At 30.8% G+C, this 14,452-nt stretch overlaps 1 protein-coding gene across 1 annotated transcript; it reads right to left on the bottom strand.

Moving 5' to 3' along the window:
• Positions 1-6,210: 6,210 nt before the first annotated feature.
• LOC107397393 (homeobox protein Nkx-2.5-like) lies at positions 6,211-10,012 on the bottom strand. The gene is made up of 2 exons (XM_969953.2): positions 9,594-10,012; positions 6,211-6,775 (listed from the first exon to the last, which is right to left on the bottom strand). Exons 1-2 carry the CDS (start codon positions 9,916-9,918, stop codon positions 6,393-6,395), a joined length of 708 nt encoding a protein of 235 aa, XP_975046.2. The 5' UTR covers positions 9,919-10,012; the 3' UTR covers positions 6,211-6,392.
• Between the last annotated feature and the right edge of the window lie 4,440 nt (positions 10,013-14,452).

Genomic DNA, 14,452 nt, shown 5'->3' with positions numbered 1-14,452 from the left:
TGCCGGTCGTGTTTAGCCTGTTATAATGTAGATATGCTCCGGTCGTATACTGATGTCTTAATACAGTCGTGTGTGTACGGCCACCAGGACGAATCCGGGGAAAGAAGTTTTGAAAACCACCATCGACGATATTTTTCTCCCCCAGTGTGCTTTGTTTTCGATTTGTTGTTCAATGGATGTGCGAAAATTTGATTCGGTTATCGGAGGCTTTTGTCACGAGATGGATTAAAGGGTTTAATTTAAAAGTGGCCAAAAACGCTATTTCGTGATAAGAATATCAGAAAATGTATTTTTCAATTCATTGTTAGGCTGCTCTGACTAAAGCCGGGTTCATTTAATCAATTATTTCATTAAACATTCTACTGACTGCAAGTTTACATAGGAAAATATCTAGTGAAAAAAATAAGTTTATAAGTTTATAAGTTTATAAGTTTATAAGTTTATAAGTTTATAAGTTTATAAGTTTATAAGTTTATAAGTTTATAAGTTTATAAGTTTATAAGTTTATAAGTTTATTTTATTTTTTATTTTATAATAAAATAAGCTCCAGAATGTACTGTCAAAAGCAAGATATGTAAAAATAATTGACTTAGTATTTAAAATTCCTTGTTTTTTCCCAGTAGTCCTCATTGGTACAGTTATTTTTTTATGGAATTATAACGTTTCTGGTTGATTCTTGTCACGGAAACGTCGGCTTTGCCAAATAGCAGTTGATTCCAGTCCAGGTGATGTTTTTTCTTAATCCGCCGATTAGCGGCTAAAAATTCAAATGAAGGCCCCCCGCATTACCATAGGTCGCCCTACATAAATTCGTCCTGTCTGCACCTACGAAATGCAAATCACGGCTGTCCGAATTCGGTCTCCTTAGCTCGTCGTTATCGCACAATCTCTCCGAATAAATTATATCGTAGACTCCCAGTAGGGAGAGCTCGTTAGAGAGACACTACACTATACCATTGCATTTAGTAGTTGTTAACTTTAGTACAAATTTACTGCACATCGTTTAATTTTATACACATGCCTCTGCTATTTAAGCACGCGCGATGTCTTGTACTTTCTAAAGTGGCGTGCCTCCCGCCCGCCACCGCACCGCCGCCACCGGCCTTTGAATTTATTTACATCGATAAAACGCTTTAGACGCTTAATTGGAAGACGGCATGGCATGAACGACGACGGGATGAAGAGGTTTTTTACAAGGATTGGCGGAAAAAATACATTAAAAATTAATTAGTTGGGAGGATGCGTGATGCAAGCACCGCTATGATGAGATTGCCATTTCCGGGCTTTTTCAAGGAGGGGACTAGGTTAGTGAGAAACGCTAACAAGCACAAAAATATTTCAAATGAAAATCAAAAACTTTTATTAAAATAAATGCAAACTATTTTAAAACGTATTCACTTTCCAAGCTTTTGATCGTATTTCAAAGTAAAAAAATAGGTTTATGGGTTAATACTGAGATTAAATAACATTTAACCAAGAACTTAACCCAAAAAAAAAAATTACAAAAATTAGAGAAAATGTTTGAAATACACGAGAAATTGTTTTAAAATTTCAGAGAAAATTAGACGAAATCATGAGTAAAAATATGTCCGGTGTAGTTAACCACAAAATTTGAGATGCAGTTTTACCTCTCAAACTTAACCAAAAATTTCTCATTTGTAAACTCTAAACTAACAGTTGCTGAATAATTATTGTACATGTGTTATAAAATTTTATTATAATTTCAAATTCTGTGATTAAATTTCCAAAATAGAAGTTTTAAAAGTAAATTTAAAAAAAAACAGTAGTATTACATCATGATTTTCAAAGTTCGGGAATTAAAAAAACAAAAAAACAACAAATTATATTTTTTTAAATAAATAAATACTAGTAAATTGTCTTCAAAAATTTTAATTTCTAAGTTTAGGGTCGGTTTATAGAAACGTCATTAATTTAATCCCCAGTTAAATGATTAACTGATCACGTGACCAAATTGAACGAATCAGGTGTTTTCAGTCCAGAAATTTACTTTCAACAGGGCATAATTTTTAACTTTTAACTTGCTGTAATAAGAAATAATATAAAAAATTACTAAAATACATTGCGATCAAGTCTTTTGACTTATCTTTTATTTTGATTCTTAGCTACTATTAAAGTTTTAACTTTACAAAACAAAAATACAACTAGCTCTACAGAGAGGAGAATAAAAAAGACCCCAAGTTTAATAAAAATTAAAAAAATAAAAATGCAATTTATTTTGAAAATAACTTATTGATTACTTTTTCAAATTTGTATAAAAGCTCTTGGCAAAAACAAAAACTATACTTTCAATCCAATTCCACGATTTTTGTCATTAAAAAAAATCGAAAAATAATAGTTTACTGACTGGAGAACAGTAAAATTTTCGACTTAATTTGGCAATTTTTCGATTTGTTTTTATCGAAATTTTGCAAAATAACTACGCTTTTGAGCGAAAAGAACAATATTTTCGACCTAATTTGATATTTTTTTGAAACATTTTTGATAAAATTTTGCATCTTTAAATAAAAAAAGGGTTACCATGAGACAGAAATGGCAAAATTATATCATTTGTGAAACAATTTTTTAGTTTATTGGTGTAGATTAACAAAAATTTCCAAAATGTACGATTTTATTTCAATAATGTTCTTAAACGCCCGAAAAATGTACAAATTGTGTAATTTTCAACTCAATTCAAAAATTTTTGGTTAATTATTGAAATTAAAAATCACTAAATTAATTAAAAATGAACTAAAACAGACAAAATAATCTACCTTTCAGACAAATTTAGTAATTTTTTGCCTGATCGTTGACAAATTTTTGAAAAATAATCGCATCCTTGAAGAACTTTCGGTAAGCAAAAAAATTAAATGTTTGATTAATTTTAGTAATTTTGTGTTCCATTTTAACCAAATTATCGTTTAGACGACGAAAAATAAGCAAAAATAATACTATTTTCGACACAATTTGGTGTATTTTTGACCTAATTTGTCAAAATAGCGCGTTTCTTAAACGCTTAAAAGAAAAAAAATAATTTCGTTAACAAAATTTCGCCAAAAAACCAAAGTTTTATACATTTTCGATCAAGTTCAGTGATTTTTTGGACAATTTTGAAACAATTTTTGATTAATACTAAATTAATAAACAGTTGATTTCTAAATAGTTTTTTATTTTTGACAAAAAAAACATAGTAGCCCATATTTAGTCACTGTCCTTTAATAATTTATAATAAAACTTTCACTTCCAAACTCGATATTATAGTAAAAGTTTAACAAAACCAAAAATCGCAGAAAAAAGTCGCATAATTGTAGTTGAGCTCAAGTCGGCGTATTTTTGTGAGAAGAATTTGAAGCAAGCTATGGCTATGTGGCGATTGATCGTTGCCTGGGCCACTCTGTATAGGAAACCCGTCGATGTTAAAAAAAGCCAATCGCACACCCAGAGTGTCTGATTAAGAAAGCACTCGCGGAAAGTTAAGCGCGGCGCAATTAAGATGTTATCATGGCCGCCACGATGCGGCTAGCTGTCAACAATTAACGTAATTTATTATAAGGCAACAATGGTAATGTTGTGATATTGTGATTGGGTGGTCTGGCAAGTCGTCCAGTCATCGTCATTAGTTACTTATTGAAAATGTGCGTCAAAGGTGGCCCGGGGATCACCGACCGGGTCACAATCACTCAATCACAAATTGTTTGTTTTGTGCCTGATATTTAAATTCGTAGCAATTTATCAGTCGGTATAAATACACGTCTCATTAAGTGGTCGTGCGGTGCGGGCCATGGGCACACGCTGGGCGCCCGTAAGAGATCCCCCAATGCTCCAACAACTCTGTTAAGTTCAAACGGGGGAACTCCCGCCGATCGACCGCTTTGTTTCTGTCCACAACTTCACCTGTTATTAACTGGAAACAGACGCGATCGTGTTATACCAACCAATGGGTTCTTAATACTTATCATGTGTTTATTACATGGCATTTTTCATCCCATTCGGAGCGTTGGCGGTGATTTATACCAACTTTTATCCAAACGAGAAGAAAAAATATGTTTCGAGAGCACGCCAAAAAAGAGTGACAATATTTCATTTCGTTTCAGATAAAAGCAGCTTTTTATTTTGTTTTCATTTCATGTACCGAAAATCTGTTACATTTTTATTCTCCAATGGGGGATTCTGGCAGCTGCGAGACACCTATCAGACGGAGGACAAACTAAAAGCGCTGAGAATTAAAACAACATGCTCAAACTGTAATTTTATTTTAAATCATTACTAATTATTACATATTTGCATTTTGGCATATATCTTAATTGCTGTAAGTTCTTTAAAAAATACAATAAAATTAATGATTACTCGTTGTTAGTTTATTTTAAAGTTAATGGTACTTCTACTGTCTGAACGATGGCAGCACTACAAAATACAGTGAACTTTTCGTTAAGTTTTTTTTAAAGCAAACTGTACTTTATTTTCCTGTTTAAATACAAAGATTTGGGAAAATGTAAACTCAAATTTAGAAAAGTAAGAAAATACAGAGCGATCTACGAGTAATAATAAAACAAGAATATAGAAACAATGTTTTTCGAAACTTTATTAAACATACTCAGTTAACTAAAAAAATTTTAGACATACATTAAATATTTTCGTTTATTTTTTTTATGATTTAAAAAGTAAGTCACCTAAAGATACAACGCTAAAGTTTGAAGTTATGTCTCACCTTTACGTTCATCTCTTTTTCTCTCAAAACAAGAGGTATTTTCTCTTCATTAAGATGTGCACTTACGTTTACAATTTAGCGCCTTTACATACTTTTACCTTTATACTTTTATACGTCTATGTGTTCTTTCAGTCTCTTATTTTTGGTTACGTGTTGTTTCACTTACCTTTTCAACACTTTTTTTCATAGAAAAATTGTTTCCCTGATCCGGGTGCGAACCCGCGACCTCCCCCGTCGTAAGTGGCGCTTATACCACTAGGCCACCAAGGCCCCAAGTACTGACCGGCTTTTGCAGATATTTTAACACAAACTTTTTAAATAAATCAAGATTACAAACTATATAATTGCAATAATTCACCTAAAATGCAAATACATTCATTTCAAAAGTCGGCGAATTAACTCGAGAAAACATTTTTTTCCACTTTTTTTCAATTTAATTCTCTAATTTTTCACCAGATTCCATCAAAAGATGCCAGGCGTATAAGTTCATTCTACAATTTTAAAATTGTTTTTACCTTTTTTGTGATTTTCTGCACGTTTTTGACCGAAAATGGACATAATTTCTCCCAAAAATCACCAAATTTGTGTATTTTCTAGTCAAAAATAGTGGACGTGCGTAAATCCTACTGCATTCGCAGTGGCCATGATTTTATTAACAATGTTTTTCAGGACTTTACTAAACAAACTCAGTTAACTATAAATTTTTAAAGATAAATTAAATATTTTCGTTTATTTTTTTTATTTAAGATGTAAGTCATCTAAAGATTCAACTAAAGTTTGAAGTTATGTTTCACCTTTACATTCATCTCTTTTTCTCTCAAAACAAAAGATATTTTCCCTTTATTAGGATGTGTTACGTTTACAATTTGGTGCCTTCACGTACTTTTCTCTTTTGCCGCATTATTTTCTTATTTCTGTCAGTTTTATGCTCCGCTTTACGTTTATACGTCTATGTGTTCTCTCAATCTCTTATTTTTGCTTACGTGTTGTTTCACTTACCTTTTCTACATTTTTTTCTCAGAAAAATTGTTGCCCTGATCCGGGTTCGAACCCGCGACCTCCCCCGTCGTAAGTGGCGCTTATACCACTGGGCCACCAGGGCCCCAAGTACTGCCCGGCTTTTGCAGATATTTTAACACAAACTTTTTAAATAAATCAACTACACAGGGTGGTCTACAAGTAATAATATAATAATAAGCCTATATTTTGTGCCCAGAATTAATTTATTAGATGATATTTTTAAGTAAGTCGGATTATAATTTTCCAATCAACTACGATGTCCATCACGTTTTTAAATAACTCCACCTCCAGCTCATAAATATTATTAATAGCTTATCAAGCTCCTGTTTTCTGTCTTAAAATCCGGGCGAAAATTCAAGTAGTTAGCACCAGATCACCTTTTAACCTAAAAGCTTTTAGCACCGGTTTCGATAAGACCGAAAAGATTAATCCCAAATCATAAACAAACATCCTCCTCTCCCAATATAAAATAAAACGCCTTCAACCAAATTTAAAAACTGCATTTTTATTGTTAACTAATGGGACATAAAACGTAATTACAAAAAATATATAATAATAATAATAAAAAATAACACTCGGTTCGCTCGATATAAAAACTAGCCCTAAACAGTAGACTTAATACTTTCTCTTTGGACATTTTTGGCACTTGTTGTCGACCCCCAACCCATCACACAAAACTCAGCTCGTTGCAGTTGTATTCGGGAGACAGGTATAGGTTGTTGGGGAAGCAGGCCGTGGAGCTGCAGAAGCCCATGGGGGTGGCGGTGACGTTGGGACCCGCTTGGAGCTTGTCGTCGTGTTTGGGGACGGTCTGCCTTTTGCTCTTGTATCTCCGGTTCTGGAACCAAATTTTCACTTGTGTGGGCGTCAGTTTCAGGCCCTGGGCCATCTGCTCGCGCTCGGGGGCCGACAGGTACTTCTGCTGCTTGAAACGGCGCTCCAGCTCGTACACTTGGGCTTGCGAGAAAAGCACCCGGGGTTTGCGCTTCGACCGCTGTCTGCCAGACTTCCGCAGCTCCGTTTTCGAGCTGGTCACTTGCGGGTGGAGCTCTGGAAAAATGTGTTTGTAAACAAAGGGGCTGTCACATAAAATTGACAAACACGGAAATAAATCTAAATTTAGTCTGAATATTTAGTTTCTGAAAGTGAAAACAACAAAAAAATACGTATTATCTAAGTGAAGAGAATTTAGTGTCTGATTATCTAATTGTTTTTTTAATGTCTTGAGTACACTTTTAAGGCAAAATATTATTTTAGGATTCCTGAAAAAAGAAGTCTGAAATGATGGATTTTTTCGCTAGATTTTTCACAAAACGAACCAAATACGTACGAATAGAATAAAACTCATCATCAAGTACAGAGTGAGCAAGATTTTTACTTAAAATCTACTTTTCTATTAGTGGGAAAACATAATAAAATTGGTAAATGATCCAAAAATTACCCACAAAATTCATATCTTTTTTAAGAGTCAGTTTTCAAAAAAATCCTCAAACTGATCGAATTAATTTGTTCGACCTTAGTGTAAATTTTTCACATTTTTAATTAGTGTTTTAAACATTTTTAACTTTCTGGAATTAAAAATCAAAAATAAAACAAAACAAAAAGAGAAGAAAATAAAATAAAAAAATAAAAGTCATTGAGAGTATTACACAAAGAGCTTAAGCTTTTCATTCAGGCTTTATTTTATAAAAAGTGTCTTTTGTTTCTTTTGTATTAGGTGTCACATTATGTGTTTTCATGTTAATTATACAAAAAAAATATTAAAAACAACTACCGCTTATAAAATAAGTCAAAAACAGAAAGACAAAACCCATTAGGTTTAATTATTAATATATTTTTTATTTTATTAGATTAATTTTATTTATTTTTAATTTTATTTTTATATATTTTACTAATTACCAGAGAGATAATATGTAGTATCTAAAACAGTAAACAAAAATGGTGTTTGAGATTTTTTTTTGAAATATGACTTGTAACAAAGAAATGAATTTTTTGCTTTACTTTTAGTTCAGTCTGTATGTCATTATTTTTGGAGACTAGCTTTTTTAGTTTTTTTTGTGTCTGCACAATTTACCTATTTTTCTGAACGAACGATGTCAAAACGTAATTTTATTAAATTAAAAATTTAAGTAATAAAGTAACAAGTTTTTAGAGCAACAATATATTTTTTTTATTTTGAGCTTTACTACTTAACTGTCAGAGCTGTAATTTTTTCAGAAACATTTTCATTTTCTCAAGTTTAGATTATTTGTTTTTTTTCAAAATTTTATTGCTTTTTTTAATGTTAATCTCTTATAAATATTGACCATCAGACTTATTTGTTTAAATTTTTTTTTAACTTTTTGAATAACTTAAAAAACGTCTTTTTTGGATGTTAACCTCTCCTAATTTTAATTTTAAATTGTATATTTAAATTTTTTCAAGTTCTTTACAAAACCATTGTTTTTTTTAAATATTAACTTTTTCTACTGGGTCCCAGACTTGAGACTTTGATTCAGAAACGATTTTTTTTGACGTTCTTTATTTTTTTTATTATTTAATAACTTATTATTAAAGTTAACTTCTTCTAGTTAACTTTCAGACACAAATAAAATTTTACTTTAGAAACGAGAATTTAACTTGAAATTTAAACATTGTTTAATTTTCGATAACTTTTTTCTAAAAAAAAAACCTTCGTTTTAGAATCTTGACTTCTTTCTATTTAACTTTCAAACCGAACAATTTCATTTAGTTTTTTTTGTTTTTATAAACTTTATGTAAAAATCATTTTTTTTATGTTAATCTTATCACCTAACTGTCCTCTTTAGGTTTAATTTTTTATTGAAACTCTCAAATTTGTTAATTATCACCGTTTTTGAAAACCAAAAATATATCAATATTTTTATTTTCAACAAATAAACTCTCTCTTTCTACTTATTTAACACTTCAAAGGCTAGATAAATATTTTTTTAAGCTTTTTAATTATTTTCTTTTAATTAAAAAAAATACTAAGGATATTTACAAGTGAGAATAACCACAGTGCAGTCTAGTTTTTAGTTAATCAATCAGTTATTTTTTTAATGTTTTGAACGAAGAGAATTTAATCAAATGGTTAAAAACGTAATATATCAAGTGGAAAGTGTAATTATTATTTTAAAAAAATAACCCATAATTGACTCACCCTGTATACAACTTACCCACCTAGCTTCACATTCAGTGAAAACAAAACCAAACTTTTGTGAATTAAAAAAAATCAGCCTTTTCCAATTAAACCTTGTTTATGAGTTCATGAATATTACGTTGTATATACAGAATAATTTTAATGTAACTATATACAGGTTGACTTTAAAATATGAACACTTAATAAACTTCAGACTTTTACATTTATTTATTTCATACATTTTTATTTATTTTACAAAACAACCCTCAAACAGCTCGGTTTTATTTATGATGTTATTACAAAATTTCCGACGTAATTTGTTTGTGAGTAATGACTACAAATTTTTTTACTGTTTTTAATAGTTAAATAAATTAAAATAAGATAAAAAAGTTATGAATAATAATTGTAAATACACACCAGTGGCAGAGACAGAAACAATTTATTCTCTGTTTTCTTACCTTAATTTGAAAAAGATAATTTTTTTCATTATTTTTGTATGTTCAATACGTTAAAAGGTATTGTACTAACTACTTATAAAAGAAATATAAAAAGCTAAAGTCCTTTGTGTATAATTAACGATAACGTTTTTATTGTAACTTTTATAATTATTTTTATTCATCAATTTGTTTTTACTTTTTTTTCGTCTGTTCTGAGCTAAACTTTTGTGTTTGAATATTAAAAAAATGTCGGAAACAAAGCTGTTTTGGTAAAAACTTGCCAAAAACTTACTCGGACTGTCGCCCTTGAGGTAGTCCTTCTGGTCCTTGGCCTCTGGCTCGTAGAAGCCTCCGTACTGCGGCTCCGAGGGGTACATTGCACTTTTCGCTAAATATTCATCAGCTTCTTGATGATGGTAATAATGATACGCTTCGGCGGAATTATCCCAAAACTGCTGATTGGCACCAAAGTCATAATGTCCATACTCGCGCTTCACGTTAAAATAATAATTCGTGTAGTCATTGTCCATATTCAGGATATCCTTAACCGAGAACGGAGTCGTGGTATCGCACGTTTGATACTCATTGTTCCCGTCCATATGATACTGTTCGAGCATGTTTTCTTGCAATGATTATTAATTAACACCAAACCGCACTGGACGTGGTCGCAACTAATTATGGACTTTGAGCGATTTGTGTAAGGCAAGTGGTGTAAGACGCTGCTGCGACTTAAGACCGACTTTATTTCCACTAGTTTTAAAGGAGAGAATTGGGTGCTGGGGACTGAGAGACCGTAAAGTGGATTTGTTTTAGGTTCATGAGGAATTATGACGTCAGGGTGGAACACGCCCATCGCCAATGGAATAACAGAGTAAACTAATGCCTGGACAAATGATTGATTGTGTTGGGGCGTAGGGGGAGGAAAGTCAACAGTTTTTGGAAAAACACACATTGGCGAGCGAGGATAACGAGAGAAATATCAGGTGGCTAAGTATTTCAAGGCGTACTTGATGTGTTTAAATTTAGAAAAATTCACTGTCACATCGGTAATTAAGGGTAAAATCATCAAGAAATGGTCAAAAAAGTTAAATTAATAAATTAAACCTGAAAATTCTGAAAAAAATAACTAAAGACGGGATACCAGATATGTTTTGCTTGTAAATTTTGTTTGGTTTGTTTACATTTTTAACAGTTCGTCAAAACTAAAACCGTAAAAAACTTTCTGGTTCTATTTGTATCCACAATTTGGTGCAAAAAATCAAGTACAGGATGTTCAAAAGTATCGGACCAACTCTCTAATGGTTGTAATAAAAATGAATTTGGTTATTTTATTCCAAGAAACTTATTTTTTTCTTATTAATTCCGCTTTGTTAAGGTCTGTATTTCTGCTAATTAAATTCATCACCCACTATTATACAGATTGAACTAAAAGTAACGCATAAAATTCATATCTTTATTGTTATAACTACTTCGAAAAAAAATTCCAACAAGTCGATTTAATTTTTTAAATTTTGACATAACGATTAATGACATTTCTGACGTCAGTTGTTTTTGAGAAACAACGTAATTTTTAATTTTTTAAAAGACAACTGACGTTTTTAGTTTGTACTTTAGATTGTACACATTTCTGTCTTCCTGGTAAGTATAAAATAATTAAAATATAAAGTAAAAAAAAAAGCATAAAATAAAATAAAAACAGTTATAAAAGTTATTTTTTAAGGGTAATCCTATTTTCACGTAGTATTATGTATTTTTTATTTTTATTTTATTATTTATTTTTTTATTGTATTCAGAACACATATACTTTTCTTTATTTTTTTATATTAATATTATATTATGCATTTACTTCGTGTTTTGGTTTTTTGGTTTATATTTGAAAATTTATTATTATTATTATTATTATTATTATTATTATTATTATTATTATTATTATTATTATTATTATTATTATTATTATTATTATTCTTAATATTATTATTCTTAATATTAGTATTAGTATTATTATAATTCTCATTGTTATAATTATGTTTTCCTTATTACCAGAAAGATAAAGATAGTAAAGATATCTAAAGATGCCATAACAAAAAAAAGATTAGTTAACTAGGTATTGGCATTACTTTTGTCGCTTACTGTACATCAACCACTGTTATTCATAAGAGAAAAATTATAGAAATTGTTGCTATTTGCACATAATTAAGAAAAAAAATGTTTTCTCGGGAGTTTCATATGTTAGTAGATACTATTTCTTTCACTTTTTTGTGTTTTCACAAATAATCATAAATAAAAAAAACATTTTAAATAAACTTAGTGCCGGTTTACAAAAACGTCATTAATTTAAACCTCAATTAAATGCGTGATTAAATAATCACGTGATCAAAATGAACCAATTTTATTGATCTATTGGCGTTGTTAACTTTTAACAGCGCAATTAACTTTAATTGAGCTTTCTATAAACCGGCCCTTAAAATATTAAAAATAAAACAATAGGAAATTAACAATTATTTAAGAAATGTAATAAAAATCGTTTCTGCTTTAATTGACTAACAATTAATTATCTTATCGATAAAATTGTTCAGCAATGTTTTAGTCAAACAGAAAAGATATTTTTAATAAATTATCTAAAACACCTTTAACAACCTAAGACTGAATCTTTTCTGTTATTTTTGCGACAACTGTAAAGTGTCTCTGCTAAAAGTACATTATTTTTAGTGTAAGTATCTCGAAAACTAATTCACACAAAATTAAAGTTTGCTTTTAATTACTTTACATCTTCCTCTATGCTTTTTCAGATTTTTTCTCAATTATTTCTAATTAAAATTTATTATTTGTTATTGTTATTTGATATTTAATGAATTTTTTTTATTATTCTTATGAATATTTAATTAATATGTAAAACAAACGATATTTAAATATTGTTTTGTGCAAAAAATACATGAAAAATTGACACTAATGTCATAAAAAGCCCCTCAAGAACTTTATTCAGCCACATTTAATTAGCAGTTAATTTGCTTTTTCAAGTAAATGTTCACTTAATTAGCATGTAATCACCAAGTATATTATTATCTATAAATAAAAGGAAACATTTAAAACAACTAAACAATAAAAAAATTAACATTAGTAATTAACCAGATGGCATTTTAATGCTAAAACATCAGTCCAAAATGAGATAAAAACTGTCAAAAATTGTTAATAAGGATTTCAAATTAAGCTTATTTAAATAATTTTGGTAAAAATTAATAATTTCGTGTTGATAAAAAGCTAGTATATTGTTGATATAAAGTCAGAAAAATTGGGACTTGGGCAGTAAATAAAAATTTGACGAAAAAACCCTTCATTTTTGTTTAAAATTCCGTATAAATCAGGCACTAAAACCTCTTCCTGCCTTACAAATTACGCCAACATTGTATCATGTTTATTTTAAAGCGCACTCAGCTCACAAACCTCGCCGCCGTATATATCGGTCTAAAAACATATCTCTCCGATTTAATTATTTGACATTTCTATTCGAACGCATTTGTAACAACACCAATATTTCATTTAGTGCGTCTCTGAATAATTTGATTTTTTTCGGGAGGTGGTGGCGCCTTTTCCATTTCTCAGCCGACGACACGGATGTCCATAAACGTCGAGTTTTTTGATGCAAAAGTGTCATAATTTGGCAGATAATTGCTTGGGAGCCGATCCGACTAGACGCACAGACAGAGGATAGATAACAAATTGGCCACTTTTACCAACTTGTCACTTTAACACGTCAGGGGCGAGATACGGCCCGACAGGGGGCCGACAACAAACCCCCAATTAATAATAAATCCGTAAATAAATCGATAAATTAATGAATGAGTTGTTTATTCTTTTCGGAGTCAACCTCCTTGGGTGTTTTAATTATAAACAAAGCCCGAAAATCCCACATCCATTAGAGAGTTGTTGAAAAAATCACCAATAAAGCTCCGATCCGTGGGCTAATTTACGAGCACACGTGGGAAAGCAGCGTAATCTAAATGGGGCCACGTTTTAGATAAGTGTTGTCTTGCAATTTTGTAACCCCATTAGGTCGACTTAGGTGAGAAAGTCGGAGTGACAGACAATGAAGGCATTTTCTCGGCCATGGAATGGTCATCTGGTTTATGTAAATTGAAAGCCCCACACGCCTCCAGCGGCGCTGGCGCCACCAGAGGGGCACCTCGGATGACTTACATGTGTACGACACAACAGAGCAATTTATGGCGGCTGAAGAAAGGGAGCGGGAATTCCGAGGATTAAAGGAGCGATTAGATAGAGCCGAGGAGAGCTGGGACGAAAAATAAACAACAAATAAACACAAAAAATCACTTGAAAGGTTTATGGTTTAAAAACTTCGGCGCGAATTCCTCGGACAATTTTACAAATTAAGTTTTAGTTTTACGTAAAAACGGGAAATTTTATTATTTTGTTGACACATTTATTAACATTTTTCATTAATCGGTGCGTGAAAAGTGAGAAAAGGTGAAAAAGTCGAGATGTTTTTGCATTTTGTCGAGTTTTTTGCCTAAATTTAGGGTAGCCATTTGTCATAGTGAAAGATTTTATTCATTAAAAAAATTCATAACTCAAAAACTAAAAGTCGTAGAGCAATGCGGTTTGTTCCATTGAATTCAGCGGCTCATTTTCTGTATTATACCAACTTTTCACGAGATTTAAAATTTTCAATTTTTTTGCTCAAATTTCCTGAGTAACACTTACGTACCCTCCAAGAGGGGAAAAAATTTTTTTTTAAAACTAACTCCAGCAAATTTTTATTGACTTCTACATATTTTAACAACCCAGTAAAGTTGTTAAAAGTCCACAAAAAGTCCAAATGTTCGATTTTTTGATGTTTGATTTTTTCAATTTTCGTCGCAGTTTTTGTCGGTTTTGGGTACCCGGAACATTTCTCGAGCAATAGCTCCGGAACTATTAGAGATAACCCCATGAAGTGTATTATCGTTGGAAAGCTCTTTAAATTATCTATTTTTTTCAAAAAAGATTAATGTTCTCCGACTAATAGTTTTCGAGCAAATTGCTGCTAAATGCAAAAATTGGTAAAATTTTAAAAAATTCATAACTAAAAAACTATTAGGAATTTGGCAATTTTCTCGATGCCAATCGATTCCCCGGATCATTTTGCATAGGTTT

Source organism: Tribolium castaneum, chromosome 2 (genome assembly GCF_031307605.1).
Source record: "Tribolium castaneum strain GA2 chromosome 2, icTriCast1.1, whole genome shotgun sequence".
Classification (NCBI taxonomy): Eukaryota; Metazoa; Arthropoda; class Insecta; order Coleoptera; family Tenebrionidae; genus Tribolium; species Tribolium castaneum.
The sequence above is the reverse complement of the archived record's forward strand: the minus strand, read 5'-3'. Positions and strand labels throughout refer to the sequence as shown.

Bases quoted from the DNA above. Each gene is read 5' to 3' on its own strand.
- LOC107397393 (XM_969953.2), bottom strand. From the start codon at position 9,918: ATGCTCGAACAGTATCATATGGACGGGAACAATGAGTATCAAACGTGC. The intron at 6,776-9,593 runs GTAAGTTTTTGG...ACATTTTTCCAG, and splicing joins CCTCAAGGGCGACAGTCCGA to AGCTCCACCCGCAAGTGACC.